Genomic DNA, 19,526 nt, shown 5'->3' with positions numbered 1-19,526 from the left:
AGTCTGTTTGGTGTATCAATCTTAGTTTGCGAATCCCTTCTTGTTGCAGTTCTGCAGTTTTGTGTTCTTGGACGAGTAAATCATAACTTTCCTCCCTGTCACTGCGTTGTTTTTGGATGTTTTGAGCCATTCAGTTTTGTCTGTGATTGTCTGCTGTAATAGACTGACCTTTCGCGTTTTACATGAGGATTAAAGCAGGATGAGTTCACAAAAATAAAAAAAACATTATTGCAATAGATAATTCTGGCTCTTCGCTTAAAGACAGTGTTGCCGCACTCTCTGAAACAACTAAGATGGATGGATACTTGTTTTAGAATGTAAAAACCAACTGAAAAAAAACCAAACAAACAACAACAAAGAAAAGTAAAATGGCTCCATATAGCTTGCCAGCTTAGTTAGCAGATAAAGTGAAGATTTGGCTTAAATATGGGTATTAAATATTGTGTTCTTAGATCATTTGGGGATTCCTGGGCTTCTAGAAACTTTGATTATGCCAGATGTATAATCATATGTATTTTAAAAACATTTTCAAAACAAGTCCCCATCCACTTCAGTTGTTAAGGAGAATCCTGCTGTTAACCTCCAGAAATGTTTTTTGACTTCCGATCGGCATGAGGGTGTGTAGATAATGATTGAATTTTCATTTTAGCGTGCACTTAACCTTTAAAAAGACGGCTTACCTAGTATTTTAAGTATCAGGTCGCGACTTCATTTATGTAGAAATTAGAGTAAAAGTTTGATTAATCCAAACTTGTTAAATGGCCAACTCCAGTATCTCAATTGAGGAAGATTTTTTCATAAAGGCAAAGCATTACAATTAAGTTTTAGATTGCTTGGTGCAGACCCCAACACATCATCATGATTTTAATCTGGTTTTTGTTTCAGTCAAAATAAGAATTGTGATGCAGAAATGATCATTCCAACTAATCTTAAATGTTTAATCTTTAAATATTTAAGATTGATTAAATCATCAATCTTAAAGGAAATACGCTTCTTTGGCCCCTTTTTTCTGTACTGAACACACTGGAGAAACATCCACACGAAGATAGCCCAGCATTAACACTGAAATCATTAGAGTTCACTGTCGGAGAGACTACCTTAAACTGCAGCACAGACATCACTCACTGCTGCCCTGTTTTCTTTCTCAGGAGAGTATGAGGATTTTTATCTTCTGCTATGGGGCCTCTACATGCACTTACTGAACGGTACCATGATGTCATCCCTGTTGTTTGAGCCTTACGTTGATCCTAATAGTTAGAGGCTGAATTTAACTAAAAGTAATGAGGAACTGCTCTTAGAATGAAAATAACACGTTAGGTTCGCATGGGCATTTTCAGACTTACGTATCACAACACAGAACAGTCGCCGCTCTGTTTGAGCCCTCGGTCTACGAAAAACCATGACCAATGCATAATGATGCGTTTATTTATTTATTTTTTCATTTTTGGTTCCTTTTTTTTTTTTTTTCCCTCTTTTTTCGCCGCGGGGGCAGGGGTGTGGGAGGTACACACGCAGGGCCGGTTGTGGTGCGGTTTTGGCATACATGTGTTATTCATGTTCAAACATTGTGGTCGTCTCAATCCATATTCATGCTTTTAAAAAGGCTGGCTGTGTGCATAGAAGTATAGTATCCCCTATCATGTTCCCTCCCTATAGCAACCACACACAGGGAGATTCGATTACGTCTGCTAGAGCTGCACTGGACATGTGTGTGTATGTTTGTGTATGTGTGTGTGTGTGTCTATATAGAAGGATGCCCCCTACACAAGGGTCTCTGTTATTTATGATGAGTTTCTAGCAGGTCTCCCCGAGACTATCTCAGGGGAACCCAGCTCTGTTTCAGTGCGCCCTCTGCCAGACTCTTTCAGCACTTGCTCTGGCCTGGTGTCATCGCTAGCTCTGGCCTGGTGTCAACGGAACGGCGCAGCCTTTGATTGTGAAGAAAAGTAGAGAGAGAGAGAGAGAGTGATATAGAGATAGAGATGTTCCCCCGGCCTTCTACATTTCCTCTGTTTCCTCTCACCCACTTTGATCTCTCTCTGTGGAGCCTCTAAGTTTATGAGCTTTCGTTTTTTGTTGAAATACCCTCTGTTTTCTTGTCCTTGTAATTCGTGGACGCATACCGTCCAATCTTCTTCTATCAATGGCGTGGTCGGGCAGGTTTATGCTGCCCACGTTTTCCCCCGAAAAACCCTTCACTGCTCCTTTCTCTCTTTTTTCTCTCCCTCCTCCCACATGTTTTACACACCGCCCCAAAACAACACTGGCACTTTTGAGTGTGATGCATATGGATAGCGAGGGGAAGTGTTGCATGTTGACAGAAAGAAAAATATTAGTCCAGCATGGGCATGGTGTTTATTGTATAAACAAACATGAGCATTGCTTACTGCTGTTGTGAACAGATGCATGATGGACCAAGATCTCTCTGTGCCATTTTAAACGACTTCCTAAAAGTCATATAATAAGAACCAAAAAATTCATTATGTCCAATGTCACACCGAGCTGCGTATGAAACCTCAATACTTTATGATTAGTGATAAAAATGTGCTTACAGAACAGACTATTGTCGGCATCAAATGCTTGGTCAGATTTTTAGTCATGTTCACTTATTACTATTGCTTCTTACTGATCTTTAATCATGTACAACAAAATCCTGCTGTTACAAAATCAGTCCCTTTATGACACAAAAGAGAAATACATTTATATGGTGAAGTGCTGAGGATGAGTCTTTTGCTAGATGACAGCAGGGTTAACAGGCCACTGCTTGTAGTTTAACCATTAATTGATTTTAAATGTAGAGCTCAATAAAGCATGAATATTATTACTAACCAAAGGCTTTTATAAAACATCTAGAATATTTATTGCACGAAGGCTGACACCACCTCAGTGTCTAACATTGTCTTTATGCATTGCCCTCAAAAAGTATGTATACTATGTGTGTCGGCACAAGGTTTTGATAGATGACTCAAAAATGGCCATGGGGGTATTGTGCGGCACACAAGTTAATAAACAGATACACTTTGGGGTTGAGTTTTCCAGGTGAGTGTCTGTGTAACAGCTGTATTTCTCGGAGATCCTTATAGATAACTCTTTACTGTATGAGTTTGTTCCTGCGTGTGTGATCTTGATAGATCTGTGATGAGGCCACCAATGCCTTTCATCCTAATGGATTCCATCTGACCAATCACAGTGCAGAGACATGGCAGCAGATAAGCCTGTTGGAGCTGGGGAGGTTCCGGTAAACAGCCTGTGATAGGCCCCCACTGTATCCCCCTCTGCTCCTATCAGCAATCAGCCGGGGTTAATGGTGAGAGCCCGAGGCGGGCTGATTGGAGCCAGGCTACACATCAGTCAAGACAAACCCAGTGTTGGGCCATATGTCAGGCTTGAGCTATTCAAGTCCTTCCTGACCACAACACATGCACTTCAGGTTGGGAAACCAGACGTGTTCGATGACTCGGCGAACTTGATGTAGAACTTAAAGCTGCCTGTATCCTGATGATGATACGAGCCATAACTCAGGCTGACCTGTTGTGACCTAACCTGTTGGCAGTCACCTGTCAGAAAGTTTTTCATACTGTAAATGATCGAGACAGGCAGAACCGCTCAGAAGAGCGTGTGTCACAGTTTGACCCTCAGTCTCTCAGTTAAAACATATGACTGTATGACGTATTTGACCCCTCTGACCAGATCACTGTGAAGTGGGCCTGGGTCAGAAGCTACAAGTTGGCATACTGCTGCTGTGGTCCCCACCGGGTTGCCGGTGGTCTTTCTTTCTTTCTTTCTTTCTTTCTTTCTTTCTTTCTTTCTTTCTATCTTCTCTCAGATCAAAGGGCGTCCATTCTCTCTCTACAAAAAGGAGAAAAAGAAGAGAATTAATACTAATGGTGCTGGGAGCAGAGGAATAAAGCGTTGGGGTAATTACCCAGCAATCACTGCAGCATTCCACAGCTGAGGGGGGGCAGAGATAGGGTCTTGAGCCTAAAGAGCATGGACGTGGATCAAGTTGGCCGGCACACACACAGACACACTCATGCTCACGTACGGACTAGCTTGCACAAGTGCAATCTGTCTTCATTGAGCACTTCTGGGTCTGCAGGAGTCTCTCCCTGCTCATTTTTCTCTGTGGTCGACCAGAAGGAATCACTATGAAAACAACACTTGCTTCGTCTTCCTCGCTGTTTCTCCGTCATTTTCTCGTGCATGTCTGCATCTTTGTTGTGTGTGTAAGTTTGCATGTCTGCTTGTGTGTGTGTGTGTGCCGGTGTCTATAACATATGTATGAATGCAGCGGAGGGTCTCTGTGTGAATGACTTTCTGGAGGAATGTGTGGGGGAGGATGTCTGCCTGTCATGTGTGTAAGTGCTATATGCAGCCGCCATCGCCTGAACCTGGCCGGACATTCAAGATAATAATCGCAGCTTGATTGTGTGTGTGCGCGCGCATGTGTGTGTGTGTGTTTTTGTAGGTCGGTGCTGTATGTTGGGAATAAGCCACACGTTACAGCCAAATTGCAGAATTAGACAAGAGGAGTAGGTTTCCTGTTTGTGTATGTGGGTCCATATGCAAATGCATTTATGCACAGACACATACAGTGGGAGTCATTTATCTTGCTACTTAGATATTTTTGTTTCCCCAATGCTAAAATAGGATTTATTGAAGTGTTTGGGTTTTTTTTGTTTCAACTTTTCAGGCATTCTCCAAAAAATAGAAAATTAGGTTGCAATATTCTGGGTAATCTTTCAATTTTATTGATAAAAGGAGAACTTTTTGGAGAGTTTTTGTTTTCTTGTTTGGCAACAATAATAGATTAGTTGCAGCTTATGGAAATAACTCTGGTGCATCTGTAGCTCACAATGCCTCTGCCAGGTAATACTGGTGTAAATGTTAACGCAAATTCTTACTTTTCAGAAACAAAATGTTTTTGGTGACGCAGTTATTTGTGAGGAAATAACTGAAGAGTTTTTTGATAATCACATATGTTTGTGCTTATTTCCTGGAAAGAAAGCAAACGAATATAGAGCAGTCCAGGCAGCGGTGTTGTCAAAAATATAGAAACCTTGATAAGGATCAATACTGAATATTTGAAGCAGTTTCAATACTCAATACTCCACATTTTGCAATGTAATATGTGCTGCTCTGTTGTGCTGAACACAAAATCATGTTTAGATATTAAAATAATTGGGTCAGGACTTGTCTTCTAGCTTGATGATGATGATGGCAGCACTCATCTGTTGAGGAGGTTTTGTCTTCAATTCCTTGCAACTCCTGATGTGCAGTTACTTTTTTTGTCATTTCAAGTATCACGTGTTGCAACTGTTGTTTCAACTCCTTTCATTCGCATTCCATAAATGAAATTAGAGTTATGATATCTGTAATTTGTTCTTAAATTATAACCTTTGTGAGCCAGATGCCCCAGCCACTGAATAATGAGTTGGATTTTAGTGTTGCCTTCTCTTTTCCTGCTCTATTTAACTTAATTTCTCTCTATTTCTTACTTTGTGGGTGTTCTGTTTTCCTTTTTATTTGATGTTTCTGAGGCTCTGCCTTAGTTGTTAAGATATAATCAAGGTCATGTGAAGTACAAAATATAAAACTTACATCATGCATATTCATCTGCGACCTGTGCGATTGCTTCTCTGTATTTATAGAGCGTATTTCTCTCTGCTTTTACGCATGTTTGTGTGTCTGTGCATGCACATTTAAATAAGTGTGTGTTTGTGTGTGTGTGTGTGTGGACACAGAGCACCTTTGTATTTCTAAACAGGCACTGGTGGTTAGGAGCAAAAATGAATGTTTGGGCAATTGAGAGGAAGCTGCTGCAAGAGTCACAGGCCTCAGTCGTAATCGTAGTGAAACCTGTTGGAAATTCTGTCTCTTTAGTTTGCTCCCAGTTTTTACTTTGACAAAACTTTTTTAGGCTGTAGAATAGGCAAGAACCTGCTTGTTTGGCTTGTTAATGGGGGATCCTGCCTTTGCATGGTCCTTTTTGGTTTGGACGGAAAAGAAAAAAAGCTTTGACCAACAGATCAAAAAAGCCCAGAAGAGGCCTCTTTTTTTTAACTCTTCCTTGTGACTCTCTTTTGTCTCTCCATGAGGAGGAAACTGTTCCCCGACAGAAAGGAATAATGACCTCTACTTTTCCTTGTTAAGAAACGTGTGGATGATTTCAGAACCTTTGCTTCTTGACCCTCCCTTCTCTCCCTCCCTCCCTCTCTCGGGCACCACTCGTCTTATGAAGTCATCGTGCTCCGTCGCTCTGTTCGATAACAGACGAGTAATGACTCCTCGACCAAAAGCAGCATGACATCAGGAGGGTCACTTGAGGGGAACAGGGCAGAGGTGTCATTTTGCTGCTTTTTTGTGTTACCTTGTCCCCCTTTGCATTCCCAGCCAGTTGACTCAGCTGGTCTGTGGAGATCTGGTAGGGCTTTATTGTGGCAGTTGCCTTTCAGTAGCAAACTCCATTTGTGTAGTGTAATGATTCCTGACAAATACATGTTTAGCTGCTGCTCTTATCCAGGGAAATTTCCCCAAATGAGGTGTGGAAGATTGAGCATGTAGAAGGTGAAGGTGAAGGTCTTGCTTAATTGCGCAAGTAAATTCGGAGAAAGCACAATTTTTCATTCTAGCTGAACTCTAGAGTTGTCACAAGTGGATAAATCGGACTGTTTGCCACATGGGGGCGCCAACTTACACAGTATCCAAGCTCCAATGCATCTGTCAGTCTTGCCCATGTTGCTCTGTTCCACAGGCAGAGAAGGGTGGTGGGACAGGGGTTAAATGAAGTGCAAGCACCCCTTTCTCACACTGAAAAGGTCACTGTCTTCCCTAAGCTTCATGACCAGTCTGTGCTTCTCTTTGAAGAGCCACATCTGAGTGCTCCGGAGCAGGAGGAAGTCCTTTATTAATGTGGGAATCAACAAAATGCTGATAGCACGAGATGGGAACAGTTTGCAGGTGTCCATGTTTGAGTATACTGTAACTGACACACAAGCATAATAAAATTCCAAGTTTAATATGTACATGCTTTGCTTGGATCGCAGTACGTGATTGTGGAGGAGTTAAAGTAGCCGTATGATATTTCCAGAATGTCGTCTTTCATCGTGATTCGGTCTGACTCTGACCTAGATTTCTCTGGGGAAGTACACAGTGTGTTACTACATATTGTTCAGTTTGCAGTTACTGTCCCTCTGTGCATATGTGTGTGGCTATGTGTGTGTGCACAGACGTGTCAGTGCCAGGATCTCTGGGTTTTTACAACTGTCCCTGTCATATTTTCAGAGGCGATGACAAGCATGGAGAAATGAGTTGCCTCTCAGAAAGGGCGACCAATTATTGTTTGGTATTTTTATTGGTCCAGAAGAGTTTTAAAAATACAAATGATTTTTATGGTGGTCACGCTCCACGCTGGTCTCCTTTGTGTTCGGCAGAAATGATTCCTCTGGAGGCCACAGAGTTCTAGCCCTTAGTTTGGATGGAAGACAGACGGGTCGACCGAGTTTGTGGTTCTGCTCCGGAACAAGCTGCTTTTAGATCACATTTTTTTTTTCGCCAGAGACACAGGGCCTGATACAGTTTCACCAGCTTCTCTCCCATTACATTAGAAGGCAGCTTGTCCTAATCATGATCAGACTCTCCAGACTGCCAACACAATGACACACCAAGGCTCCCAAAGGATTTCAAAGCCCACTTGAAAGAGAATCAAAATTGTTTTGTTGACAACTATTTACTTTGTAACTTAGCATGAATATATGGCAGCTATTGTTTGAGACTTCCCCTCCCTAATTCAAAATATTTGTCACTCTTTTGAGGATAAGTATGAGCCAAATTTCAACATGACCGACCACTTTTAACCCACTAGTTTTTTTTAGTTTTCTATTCATTTTGTGAGTTCCTTTGTTACCTATGTGCAATATATATATTAATTTAAAAGTACTAATATTTAGCAAAAATTGCTGACTGACAAATTAAATACAGCTCGGTGATATAGCTTTAGAATTTCTCAGTATTTTTCGGCTGTAATGCAATACATGTCATACAGTTTATCTTAACATTTTGGAAATTTCCGGAAAAGCGCTTCATGAATACTGGGATTAAACCTCAATCACAACATTTTTGTCAAAATACAATACCTCAACATTAATATTGTGACAGTATTGTAGGGATGACTATTGTTACTTTCACAAAACATTAGCACGATGCGATTTGCAATAAATATTTATCAGTAATAAGGATTTAATGACCAAGTAAAACAGTCCACTGAGTTCAGAAAATGACATCACTTTACTGTAATGCAGCCTTTAAAATCAGGAAAAGATATTTATGCCATATCATAATATTCATATCTCAGACACAAAATAGTCTCATATCAAAATAACGATATGTATCTCCACAAATCTCCACATCCCACTACCTTCTTATGCTTTAGTACTTTACTACTCAGCTGTATGTTGGAGCTACAACTGTACAAAGTCAAGGTCAGTAAAAGGTAACCACGCATCAACACTCCCTCCTTTAAGGGGAACCTGGTCCCCTCCTATCAGCTCGTTGATAAAGTTATCGGAGTCAAAACAGTACGGCTGTAAACAGTGGGGGGCATGTGTGTGGGAGAGGCCTGAGACAGACGTCATGGTTTCTCAGGAGGCAACACACTCGCTGAGAAAGACAGTCCACACCGCAGTGCCTGGCCTATAGAGTCATGGTAGCTGACTATCGTAGGTGGTCTGCTTCAGCGGGAGGTGTGTGTGGTTGGAGAGTGGGATGACATATGCACAGTGGTTAATGATAAAAGCCTGTGTGTGTGTGTGTGTGTGTGTGTGTGTGTGTGTGTGTGTGTGTGTCTTTGTGTGTGGGTGAGATGCGGGAGTGTAGTTCGAGGTAGCCTCATGCACTGAGAGATAAAATGAATGACTGCTGTTCTCATCATAACAATTGAGCTACTGGGAGGGAGGCCTCTCTCTCTCTCTCTCTCTCTCTCTCTCTCTCTCTCTCTCTCTCTCTCTCTCCCAGAAAGGCATACGGCTGCCTCGAGCCTGTCCACAAAAGGCATTTCTCTCTGTATGTTTTGACTTCTGACAGAATTCCTTGCCCTCTTTCCCATATCCATGGCCATATCCCATGGCTCGTTCCTCATCCGCCGATATAACGTTTAAGTTGCATTGAACGTTTTTCTGCCCAATTTCACAGAGGGCCGAGCGACGAGGCTAAATATTTCATCAAGGGGTTGTTATTTCGTGTGACCAGGCCAAAGCAAACTTCAGCCTGGTGAAGAATGTAATCATTTATCTAAGACCAGAGGCGACATGCTCAATTCGACCTGAAATAGGGCCATGTGGTGCCCATAGGAACAGGGAGCATGGGTATGCATGAGTGCATGTGCATGTGTTTTTGTGCATATTTAAGTTATGTCAAAGCTACTAAGCTAATACAATTAGAGGCCTACACGAGATATTTAGTTTGTTTGTACTTCCTTTATTTACTGCACGTTGGAGGGGTGGTTCACCGGTGCTTCGTGAAGTGGAGATTGTGAGTTATAATGTGTCTAGCTTCAGCTCTCAAGTGCTTACATCCTTTGGAAAATATATGAAAAGCACCAGTTCAGCCCACACACTTAAAATGAGCAAAACATATGAGAATAAATCAAGAAACCCATGTTATCCTCGCTTCTATCAGTCCCTTTGTCTCTTAAAGTGTCCACCCAAATATCCTATCCAACAATCATGAATGCTGGGAATTTTTATATGATTTTGGTAGTGTGAAGCTTTCCCATCATTCCCTGAAGGGTTTAATGTCCCCATCGCTTAGGCCGACCTAGCAGAGCCTGTAGCTTGGTTTGTGTAATGACTGTCATTAACCTATCAAGATCTGCCGAAGGGCCCCGGCTGCTTTTTCCCACCCCCCATGCCCCTTTCCCTCCATTGCCAAAACCAAGATGGCTCTTTTAAATCCTCGCTCTTGTCCTCCAGGGAGCAGAGAACACCAAAGTCTGCAGTCTAATTGGATTCATTTGTAAAATAGCTGCGGAGATTTGGACATTATCTGTCTATGTACCCATGACTGGAATGCAGCTCATTCTCCCCACTGGACATTTTTACCCTGTCACCATCTCAGTTAAAATGTGGTCTCTCAATGGCCCGAAGTGTTTTTCTTGTTTTTATTGGATTCTCATGTTCATTAAATAATGAAATCTTTTCAGTGCATATGCCTTTCTTTTGTACCACACAAGCCCTGATCTGAGAAAGGACCACTTGGGTCAAATGTGGTATTAATGCTTTGCAGCAGTGAGTGAATGGCGCTTTGTCTGTCTGTAGAAAAAAAAAAAACACTAAAGAAGACAGAGTTGGAGAAAGGAAAATATATGCTCTATTCCAATCGGCCCGGGGAATCTCAGGGAGTCCAGCAACTTCTTATATTCAACCTCCCTTTTGTAGAGGATATTAATCAGCATTTAAAGGGAATGTAGATTGAGCTTCTAGAAAGTATAAGCCACAAGCAAGTCACCATGTCCTGTCACCAGATGTGCTGTCCCTTTGTAACTAATTTGTAGACCCTCTGGAGTTTCATTGCACTGCGTCCTGCTCCAGCTGCATCTGCTAGTGTTTTGTTTGGGACAGCCCAGAGCGTTTTGTGTTTGTGCCTGAGCATGTGTCTTTGTGTGTGTTTGCGTTCTGTTTTGCGGATGTTCATCAGATAAAGGCAGTTGAGCACCACAACTGGCTATTACACCACCACTTTAGCGACATGAGGTTAGCCACAGAAAGGCAGATGCAGAGAAACGGTCCCGTAATTCGATGTGCTGACTTAACTCTTCGTATAATACCGCTGAAGTGGTCCTTGAACTAATCTGGTCACACTATCCATGGGTTTTGTTATTAACACCTCTCTACTAAGTCTTCAACTCAGCAGTAAAGTTCTCTCTTCTTGGATCCACGCATAATTGTCTTGACCCAAGCCGTACAGTAGAGGCTTTCATAGCTGCTCATCTTTAAGTTGCCAGGCCAGAATGGAAGACATTACCACAGGAAATTGGAGAATGCAGCCAGAGGCCACAAACAGTTTTTGGTGTCTAGATTCATCTTGGCAATGAATTTGCAGTCAATGGGATGATTCCTTTTTGTTTTTCTTTGGTACCCAAAGGTCTCCACTCATGATAGTCCAGCTGGGTACATTAAACAAATTCAAAAGGTTTAAAAAGGCATTATACTTGTCATCTTCTATCCTATCAGGTTCATCTAAACTTTCCTACCATGGTTCTATTCATTTATGATTATGTGCTTGTTACACATCAACCTGCTCCTAACCTCAACTCCTCTCTTCTGTATATATCCCTGTTCTTCTCTCTCTAGATTGAGAACCTGTTGGAGCAGTTAAAGGATAAGGACAAACAGCTGGCTGGGTTGAGGGAAAGGGTCCAGGGCCTTCAGACTGACTCCAGCAACACAGACACAGCCCTGGCCACACTGGAGGAAGCCCTATCAGAAAAGGTACACAATGAAGGGAGGGAGGGATGAAGGGAGGGTGAGGATGGCCTTGTCACAGACAGCCAAAGTAACAGTTGGAGGCCAGGAAAAGCTGACGGCAACTGGCTGAGAAAAGAGATTTGAGGTGAGGGCCGAGATAGATAGACGATGCACTTAGAATAGTTAGAATAGTTGCTGGATTGGATTGTGTGAATAATTACGCACACTATTAATGAGGGGACTTAAACTTGTTTGTCAGGTGTAGACAATAAAATCTCACAAAATGAAACCATTAGAGAACCCCTTGGTGTGGAAACTTTTATCCGTTGAGGCACACCGGTCTTTCAGGAAGCTGGTATTCGGCCTCCGGCTCAGTTAAGTTGCGTGCTTTGCCGTGACTCACTGCAATAATTTACTGACACAGCCTTCTAATTTATAGACTTTGGGCCACACTAGATGAGGTCCACTCCGAAAACAGTAAGGGAGAGAAGGAGGCACCGGGAGAAGGGAGGTCTAAGGTGAGCATAGACAGAGGATTAGTCCCTGTCTGTAACTGTGCTGAACATAGGGAGGGAATGATCTATAGAATAAGGGGAGGATAGAAGTTTTGAAAAGGGGAGGAATGGAGGGATGGAAAAGTGGAATGGCAGAAGAGGCACAGCCCTGATGGAAGAGGTGGCCTCAGAATTAAGGGAGGGAGAGGTCAAGGAATGCAAGGGTGGAGGCAGAGTAAAAAATTAGTAACTTCTGCAAGACATATGAAGGACGCAGAGAAAGAACAGAGCTTGCAAGAGAAATGCAATTACAAGGCATCAGACGGGAATTCTGTAACCGATAATACAGATGCACATATCCAGAGGAATAACTACAGTGACCAAGAGTGAACATAATTAAAGAGACAGTTCAGACTTGATGTGCTGTAAAGTCCTGTTTTAATGTTTGTATCTGAAGTTTGTATCTGAATTCCAACCTTATCAAGTGGCACCAACACTGGCAAATACAGTCATATATCAATATCTGGCTTTTTTTTTATACTGGATATCCTGGCCTCAGTAAGACACATCGCAGAGCTGCAACTGCCACGTGCATCAAGGTGAACTAAGCACACTCTCTCCACATGGCTGGATGTTTGTCATAAACATCCAACATTTGTTGTTTTCTGGCAACACCAGAGAGCAGCTGGTCTCCATAAAGCCTCACCTCAACACTTCTGAGCGAGCATGCAGAGCTAACACTAAAAGATGAATGCCTTGCTGGCCACTGTGGTGTTTTTGTTTTTAGTAAAATGACCTGTGTTTCATCACACAGATCGTTTACCCAATAAAATCCCAATGATGTTATAGTATTCCTGGGTAAATCAGGGTCTCTCGAGAATCTGGAATGATATTTGCTAATGGAGATTTTTTTTTGTCTTGTCTACACAAGTCGTTAGTGTCCATGTGTTTATGAATTTACACTTGTGGTTACAGGGTGCTGGTGATTTCTAATTGGAAACAGGCTTGAATCTCAGAGCAGACTGTATGACTTTACAGAACTGACCATGACCGTGGAGATGCTGAATCCTGGCAGCGCTACCTTGAACTGACTGGCTCGATTACAGAGTGACTCGATCTTGCTCAGCTTTGTTGCATGTTTAAAGTTTGCTGCTTGCACACATTTGTTGGTACTATGGTCTAAAAAATGATCACTTTGGCACAGCAGGCTTAAAAATGGTTCCCATTTACATATTTGTTTGTACTACAGGCTAAAAGATGAATGCTAGTTTACTTTTTGCTGGCACTTTGCTGCAGCTTTATATAGTTCCCCAGTTGGGACAGATGTGGATGTCCAGTTGCACCCCTTGTTTTCCAGTGGTTGGAAATTGGCTCCAATGTGCACACAATCTATGTGTGTATGTATTTGTTATTTTATATTTCTGTTTGCAAATTTAGCTTGTGTTAGCCTGTTCTCTGACCTGCCACTTGTGTTAGAGACAACAGAGACCCTCTCAATAGAAAATATTCTAAAGGAGCTTTCATGACAAATTCTCGTGGTTCATCTAACTGCTCAGTTAGAACTACACATAAGAAGAAATAAATGCTGTTTCACTCGGATACATTTACATTTAATTTGACCATATAGCAGGTGGTTATTCAGTTGGATCTTGCAGACAAAGCTCTGTTTTTAGAGGAGCTCTCATTGAATCTTAACAGTGAAAAGGATTCTGAGAGAGTTTGTCCCCCTAAAAGGAATTTTGGTTACATCAACAACACATGATACCAGGCTGGAGTGGTGTTGGAAGCTCCGATAGTAAATGTCATTGGCATGAGTGTTTCCTTCTGAGTAACATTGATTAGTATAAGGTTTTAATATCCACACGGTACGCCTGCATGAATATGATTACATGTTACTGGCTACAGCTGTGACTGAGTCAGTCATTGTGAAGCATATTGTGAACAGCTGTTGCTGATTTCTGTGTGCGACTTCAGTGCTCCGTCTGAAGTAACAGCTACGCTTCATTTCAACCAGGGATACTTTTATTATAGTTTCATTTTGTAGCAAATGGTTACACAGTTAGATTTGGCTGGTATCTCTGCTTTTTAAGGGAGCTCTCAATGAGTTTGAGCTGTGACAAGCTGTGACTAGGCTAAGCCCAGAGACAGTGGCCACCTTGTGTATGTGTAATGTAATCTTTTGTTAAAACGGATTTGATAAAATTTGTATTAACAAATGTATAATTTATGAACCAGTATCAAGGTCAGCAACGCTATTAGAACAGCCCTAAACAAGCGTAGTTTCAGTTGACCACTAGTAAAGCCCGTCTCATCTGAGATGTTGTTGCTACGTCTTTAGATGAGTCAGTGTTTGTAAATCGTGTTTCAACCAGCTGATGCTAGACAGCCAATGAAAGTGCGACTTTAGTGCCCTGCCTGAACTAACGCTATGCTTCATTAGCGGCATTCAAAAGGTGGGGTTAGAAGTCGGGCAAAGTGCAAACATTTTGAAATCAGAGCATTGCCCCTCAGTGATTTTCAGCAGCTCTATTTGGATGCAACTTTGGTTCTAAAACCGTCAACAACACTTATTTGCAAGAAAATAACATTTTTTATACAGTGTTCAGTAATTTGACCCAAAGGACCCATTAAAGAAAAGCTGAAGCAGACAGTGAGCTCTAGAGGTATAAAATTAAAATTGGTGTGTGTGTGTGTGTTTATCTCTGATGTAATAGGGTGCTGTTATTTTCTTCATGTTGAATTCTCTATTGTCTATTAACTGACAAGATGTTGTCTGATGTGTGCTTCATTCCTTTCGTGCCAGCGCAGCACAGAGATGTTTTCACTTAAAATGATCTTTTATCACCTAAATTTGTTTTTGTTGCCGACAGACTTTGAAATGAATAGCATAATGGCACAATAAACTGTAAATCCTTTTTCTGCCATGGCCCATCTGTTTACCCAGAAACCACTTCTGATGCAGCCTACATATAATTCAGCTGTGATGAGGAGAGTGTTGGCGAGCTTTTCAGACTTTTGTGGTCATCACAGGGTGTGTGTAATGTGTTTACAAGAGCGAGTGTGTGTGTTGCTAATCACACACCCTGTCACAAACCTGCTCTTGGAGCCAGTCGCTAGCCACAGCGCTGTGGTTCTAATTAACAGGCGAGGGCATTGTGCCTAAGCCGAACCCTACTCTTTGGTGTGTTTGTGTGTGTGTTTGTGTGTGTGTGTGTGTGTGTGTGTGTGTGTATATGTGCCTGCCTGTTTTGTTATGTGAGAGTCTTTGTTATGTTTACATGTGCTCCACACTTCAGCCTCATATAGGCAGGTTTTAATATCACATCCTGGTCTCTTTCCCTAAACCCCAAACATCCTAGAGATATTTCATAATGTGGGGAAAACACCCAGGACCTATTAACCATGTGGTCTCTCTCACTCTTTTCTCTTTCTCTTTCTCTCTCTCTGGCCCACTCATCCAAAGCCCACTATGAACTGTGTTTGTGTGCCAGGTCTAGTTAGTGGGTGTATTTGTCCAATTACCCGGGGGTTTAAAGCTGCCAATCATGCGGCGATGCCACATCGTAAAGCCTCATTGCTGAGCTGTGCTCTGTGCCTAAATAAACACCTGAGTAAACACCTTGATAATCACTTCGGTCCACACCTAAACACACACACATACACTATAACACACACCTACTACACACATCTTGCATTCTCTGCCACCCATGGTGTGGACCTGGTCTCAGACCGATGCCCGACGCTGCGGTCCTCCCGCTGTCCGATGTGATTAGAGAATAAAGAAAATTATGGTGTAAACATTCCAACTTAGTTTATCAAAAGGCAGCGTACAGTTGTGAGGAAGTGATCTACAGTACTCTCCAATCCATTCTCAATAAATCTGCCTCTGTCCCTCAACTCTTCTCCTCCTTTCTCCTCCTCTCACTCTGTTCTACTTGGCTCTAATCTCCTCACGTCCCTGCAATTATTTATGCTAGTCTTATTTATAACAGGCATTTATGAATTTGTCTTTGGCGTGACTTTGTGAAGCATGCTGCCGAGCGTATTCAGCAAGAGAGTGGTTCAAAATTGTCAATAATGATAGGAAAGAACTGCAATCACAAAGGACCGAAAATCTTTTTCCCACTAGAAATGAAACACAAAATCAATTTTATAGTAATATATATATATTATTCTTGAATTTTAAAGAACTTTCATGAGGCTGATATCTATCTATGCTGTGTTCTTTATTCTTACACACACCTCTCACCAAACGTTGTTTTCCCTTGTTCTTTTTTTTATCTCACTATCTCAGGAGCGGGTGATTGAGAATTTGCGCGAGCAGAAGGAGAGGGAGGACAGGGTTCGGCTTGACGAGCTGGAAAAGATGAGGAAGGAGAACCAAGAATTAAAGGACAGACTTTCAGCAGTGCAGCCCCAGAAAATTTCCCAGAGTCAGCCTTTGAATTCCGGCTCAACACAGAACCAAAGGCCTGATGGAGAGGTCAGTAAGGATACTGTGATGTCGTACCTTAAAGGAGACCTATAATGCTATTTCATCATTCATTTAATCTTTTTCCTTCCCTTCGATGTGTTGTATAGCGTCTTGTATGTAAACATCTTGAAAGTTGAAAAGTTTGCACCAACAAATTCTCCTCTCTCCCACAGAAAACACTGCTCCTGAAACGCCTCGTCAGTAGTCCCACCTTTAATTCTGTTAATCCGTGAGATCACGCTACGTCAGTATGCCAATCAGTTGCATGATTTATGCCTAGCAGCTAATTATGCACGTAAGAATTGGTTTAGCACATGTGCTCTGTTGTTGTTAGCAATGCTGGGTCAGGCATGTGTGATCTGACCAATCAGAGGAGACTGGATTTTGGTGACGGGGCCTTAAAGAGAAAGGAGCTAAAACAGAGCATTTCTGATAGAGGGGGAATATAGTGCTGCAGCACTGGACAGTATGAGAAAACTGATGTGTTTATTGAGCATTAATATATGTAAATGTGTTCTAGTAGTAACCCAAAATAGAATTATGAACCTGAAAATAAGCATAATATGTCTCCTTGAAACTGGCAAGAGACAAGCAACAATGTGAAACGTTCAGGACAAAGATTTGCAATCCAGTTAGTTAGAACTGAGAAAGCCTCTTGGATGAGAGGCTAAGTGTCTTCAAGAAACTAGTCCAGTTGCCTATGATGTAGCGCAGAATACAGCAGGACCAAGATTTTTGATTGTTAAGTCTCATCCCCAGATCAGCAAATATGGGTGCTTTGGGTTGGTGGCTCAGGTTCGCCACTTAACAATCATCTATTTTTCTCCCCAGAATTACTTTAAAAGTTACACAGTGTTGCTTTAATGTATCATTATGAAGTAAATGTTGATGGCACGATGTAATGTCTATCGAATAACACAACTTTTACACTGGACCTATATAAATCAGGCTTGCCGCCAAGCATGAAAACCCATGCCTGGTTGGTAGTTGCTAATCAGAGGAAAAGGGAAACAATCCAGCTGTCTTCGTGACAGTGGCACCGACAATAACCACTTGGAAACGCAAGGGGGAGTTGCTGTTTCTACTTTAAGAATCGCTGTTAGATTTAAAATATCTGAAATAATCCAAAACAAAATTTACATGGTTAAAACAGTTTGCATGTCGATACAAGTTACACTCTGAGTCTGGTATGTGTTTGTGGACTGCAGACAGCCATTAATATTTCATCGTTATCTGCATCATAACAGACTTGCACACTCTGCAACTCTTGTGCCAATGCCAAAGAGTCATTTCACAGACATCATAAAACAAATAATAACAAGTACCTTTTCTCAGAACCTTTTACTGCTTTAATACTTCAAACGAACATTGTGACACTTTATGATTATTTTTTATTGTACAAAAAGAATTAAAAGAATTTACCTTTACAGCCACACTGCAGTGGTTGTAATATGCTACTTGCACCCTGTATTTACACTGCTAACATTTACAGTAACAGTAATTTCACCCTCTTACCTCCCTGTGAGCATCCACAATATTGTCAGCAACTCCCTAGCAAAGGGCCTGCCTGCACTTTGTCCCGCAGGATAAAGGAATGAATTAAGAGAGAGTGATTTATGGACGTAAAAGATCCTTCTATCCCCTTTCGGGTGCCAAGTCAGAGGCCTTGCTGTCTTTTCTCTCTTTTTTTTTTCCTCTCCCAGGCGTACAAGCCAGGACAGACTCTCGCCCTGCCAGAATTTATGAGAATGTTTTCTTTTATACTCATAAAAAGCATACACACATCTCATTCCTGTGAAATGATATCTTGTTGTATTTTGATGCGGCACCACATGAAAGGGACAGCAGCTCAGTGTCTCTTTGTAGCGAGCAGATTCGCACTCCGACAGAAGTGTTGCCATAATTGGCCTATTTTGTGTACTCGGGAGCAATCAGACCTGTTATGTAAACTTACAGCTTCTTCAAAAAGACAGATGATGCTTGCATGTTTATTTTTTGTGAGTACGTGCGTGTGGGGTTGTACATGCCAGCACAGACACAACTGGTGGTGTGTGTTTGTGCCGACGTGTGAATGTGTCTTGTGCGTTTGATCCCATTATAGTGCAGTGGAGTGTGAAAGGTCTTGAGGCTGTAATGCTCAGTGGGTCAGAGGTGAACTGACATGGTGCCTAATATTAAAATCTGATCAAACTAACCTACCACGCACACAAAACACATCCACACGCGCACATTCACTTCAGCGCTGTCAGCCAGTGTGTGACCTGATTTTATACTGATGGCCACCTTTGGTCTGAATCCAGCATTCACAAAACTAGAAATAGTCAAATGATTAAACAGAAAAGCCCTGGTCAAAGCCTGCACTTTGTCACGACCATGAAAAATAAAAAGTTGTGATACAAAGTGGGTCATTCCCACTAATCTTGAAATATAACGTTTGTCAAAATATTTGCAATATGATTTTTTTTTTAATTTACAGCTCAATCCTAAGAAAAAAGAAAAGGAAAATAGTGGGTCATAGCTTAAACTGTACTTAACATATGAATCTGGCTGATGAGGGTTGCAAATGAAGGCTTAATTTGCCAACACACATCTCTGTATAACAAAACTGAAAGAGAAGCCCATTCACACTGGCGTTTGGATGCAGCTTTAGTGCACCAATTCCCCGCCTCCATCTCAGTGTGAATCTCTCGGAGGCGACGAGGGGTGATAATTTGCTCTGGCACTGATACGCCTCTGGAGGTAGTACAGTCTGATAACTGCGCTGGTCCTTCAATCAACTTAATAAAGAGAAATTTCCCACAAAGCAACGTTACATGACCAAACAAGGGTAACGCAGTGACTGTAACTGTCTTCGGCAACTTATATGAGGAAAAAAAAAATACCACAACTGTAGTGGAGAAGTGTCTGTCCTCCCACCAGTCCTGCCAACTCCTCGTCACATTTCTGCCCAAAAAACAGCGTCTGTCACTGGCAAAAAACTTTAACTCACCAAGTGTTTGTGATGAAAAACGTAACTTTCCAGGATGTTTGGTGGGTCAGGATCTCAATCACAACACATTATAACAGCATCCATATGATTATTAACTGTCCGCGGGT

At 41.8% G+C, this 19,526-nt stretch overlaps 1 protein-coding gene across 5 annotated transcripts in view; it reads left to right on the top strand.

Moving 5' to 3' along the window:
* Window positions 1-19,526, top strand: part of LOC115585424 (ERC protein 2-like) — a 163,593-nt gene that overhangs the window by 43,181 nt on the left and 100,886 nt on the right. For all 5 annotated transcript variants that reach the window (XM_030423771.1, XM_030423775.1, XM_030423769.1 and 2 more), the window contains 2 exons: window positions 11,349-11,486; window positions 16,251-16,439. In XM_030423771.1, the coding sequence (XP_030279631.1) occupies window positions 11,349-11,486; window positions 16,251-16,439 (327 nt within the window). The remainder of the gene's footprint in view (window positions 1-11,348; window positions 11,487-16,250; window positions 16,440-19,526) is intronic.

Source organism: Sparus aurata, chromosome 7, assembly GCF_900880675.1.
Source record: "Sparus aurata chromosome 7, fSpaAur1.1, whole genome shotgun sequence".
NCBI lineage: Eukaryota > Metazoa > Chordata > Actinopteri > Spariformes > Sparidae > Sparus > Sparus aurata.
The sequence above is the reverse complement of the archived record's forward strand: the minus strand, read 5'-3'. Positions and strand labels throughout refer to the sequence as shown.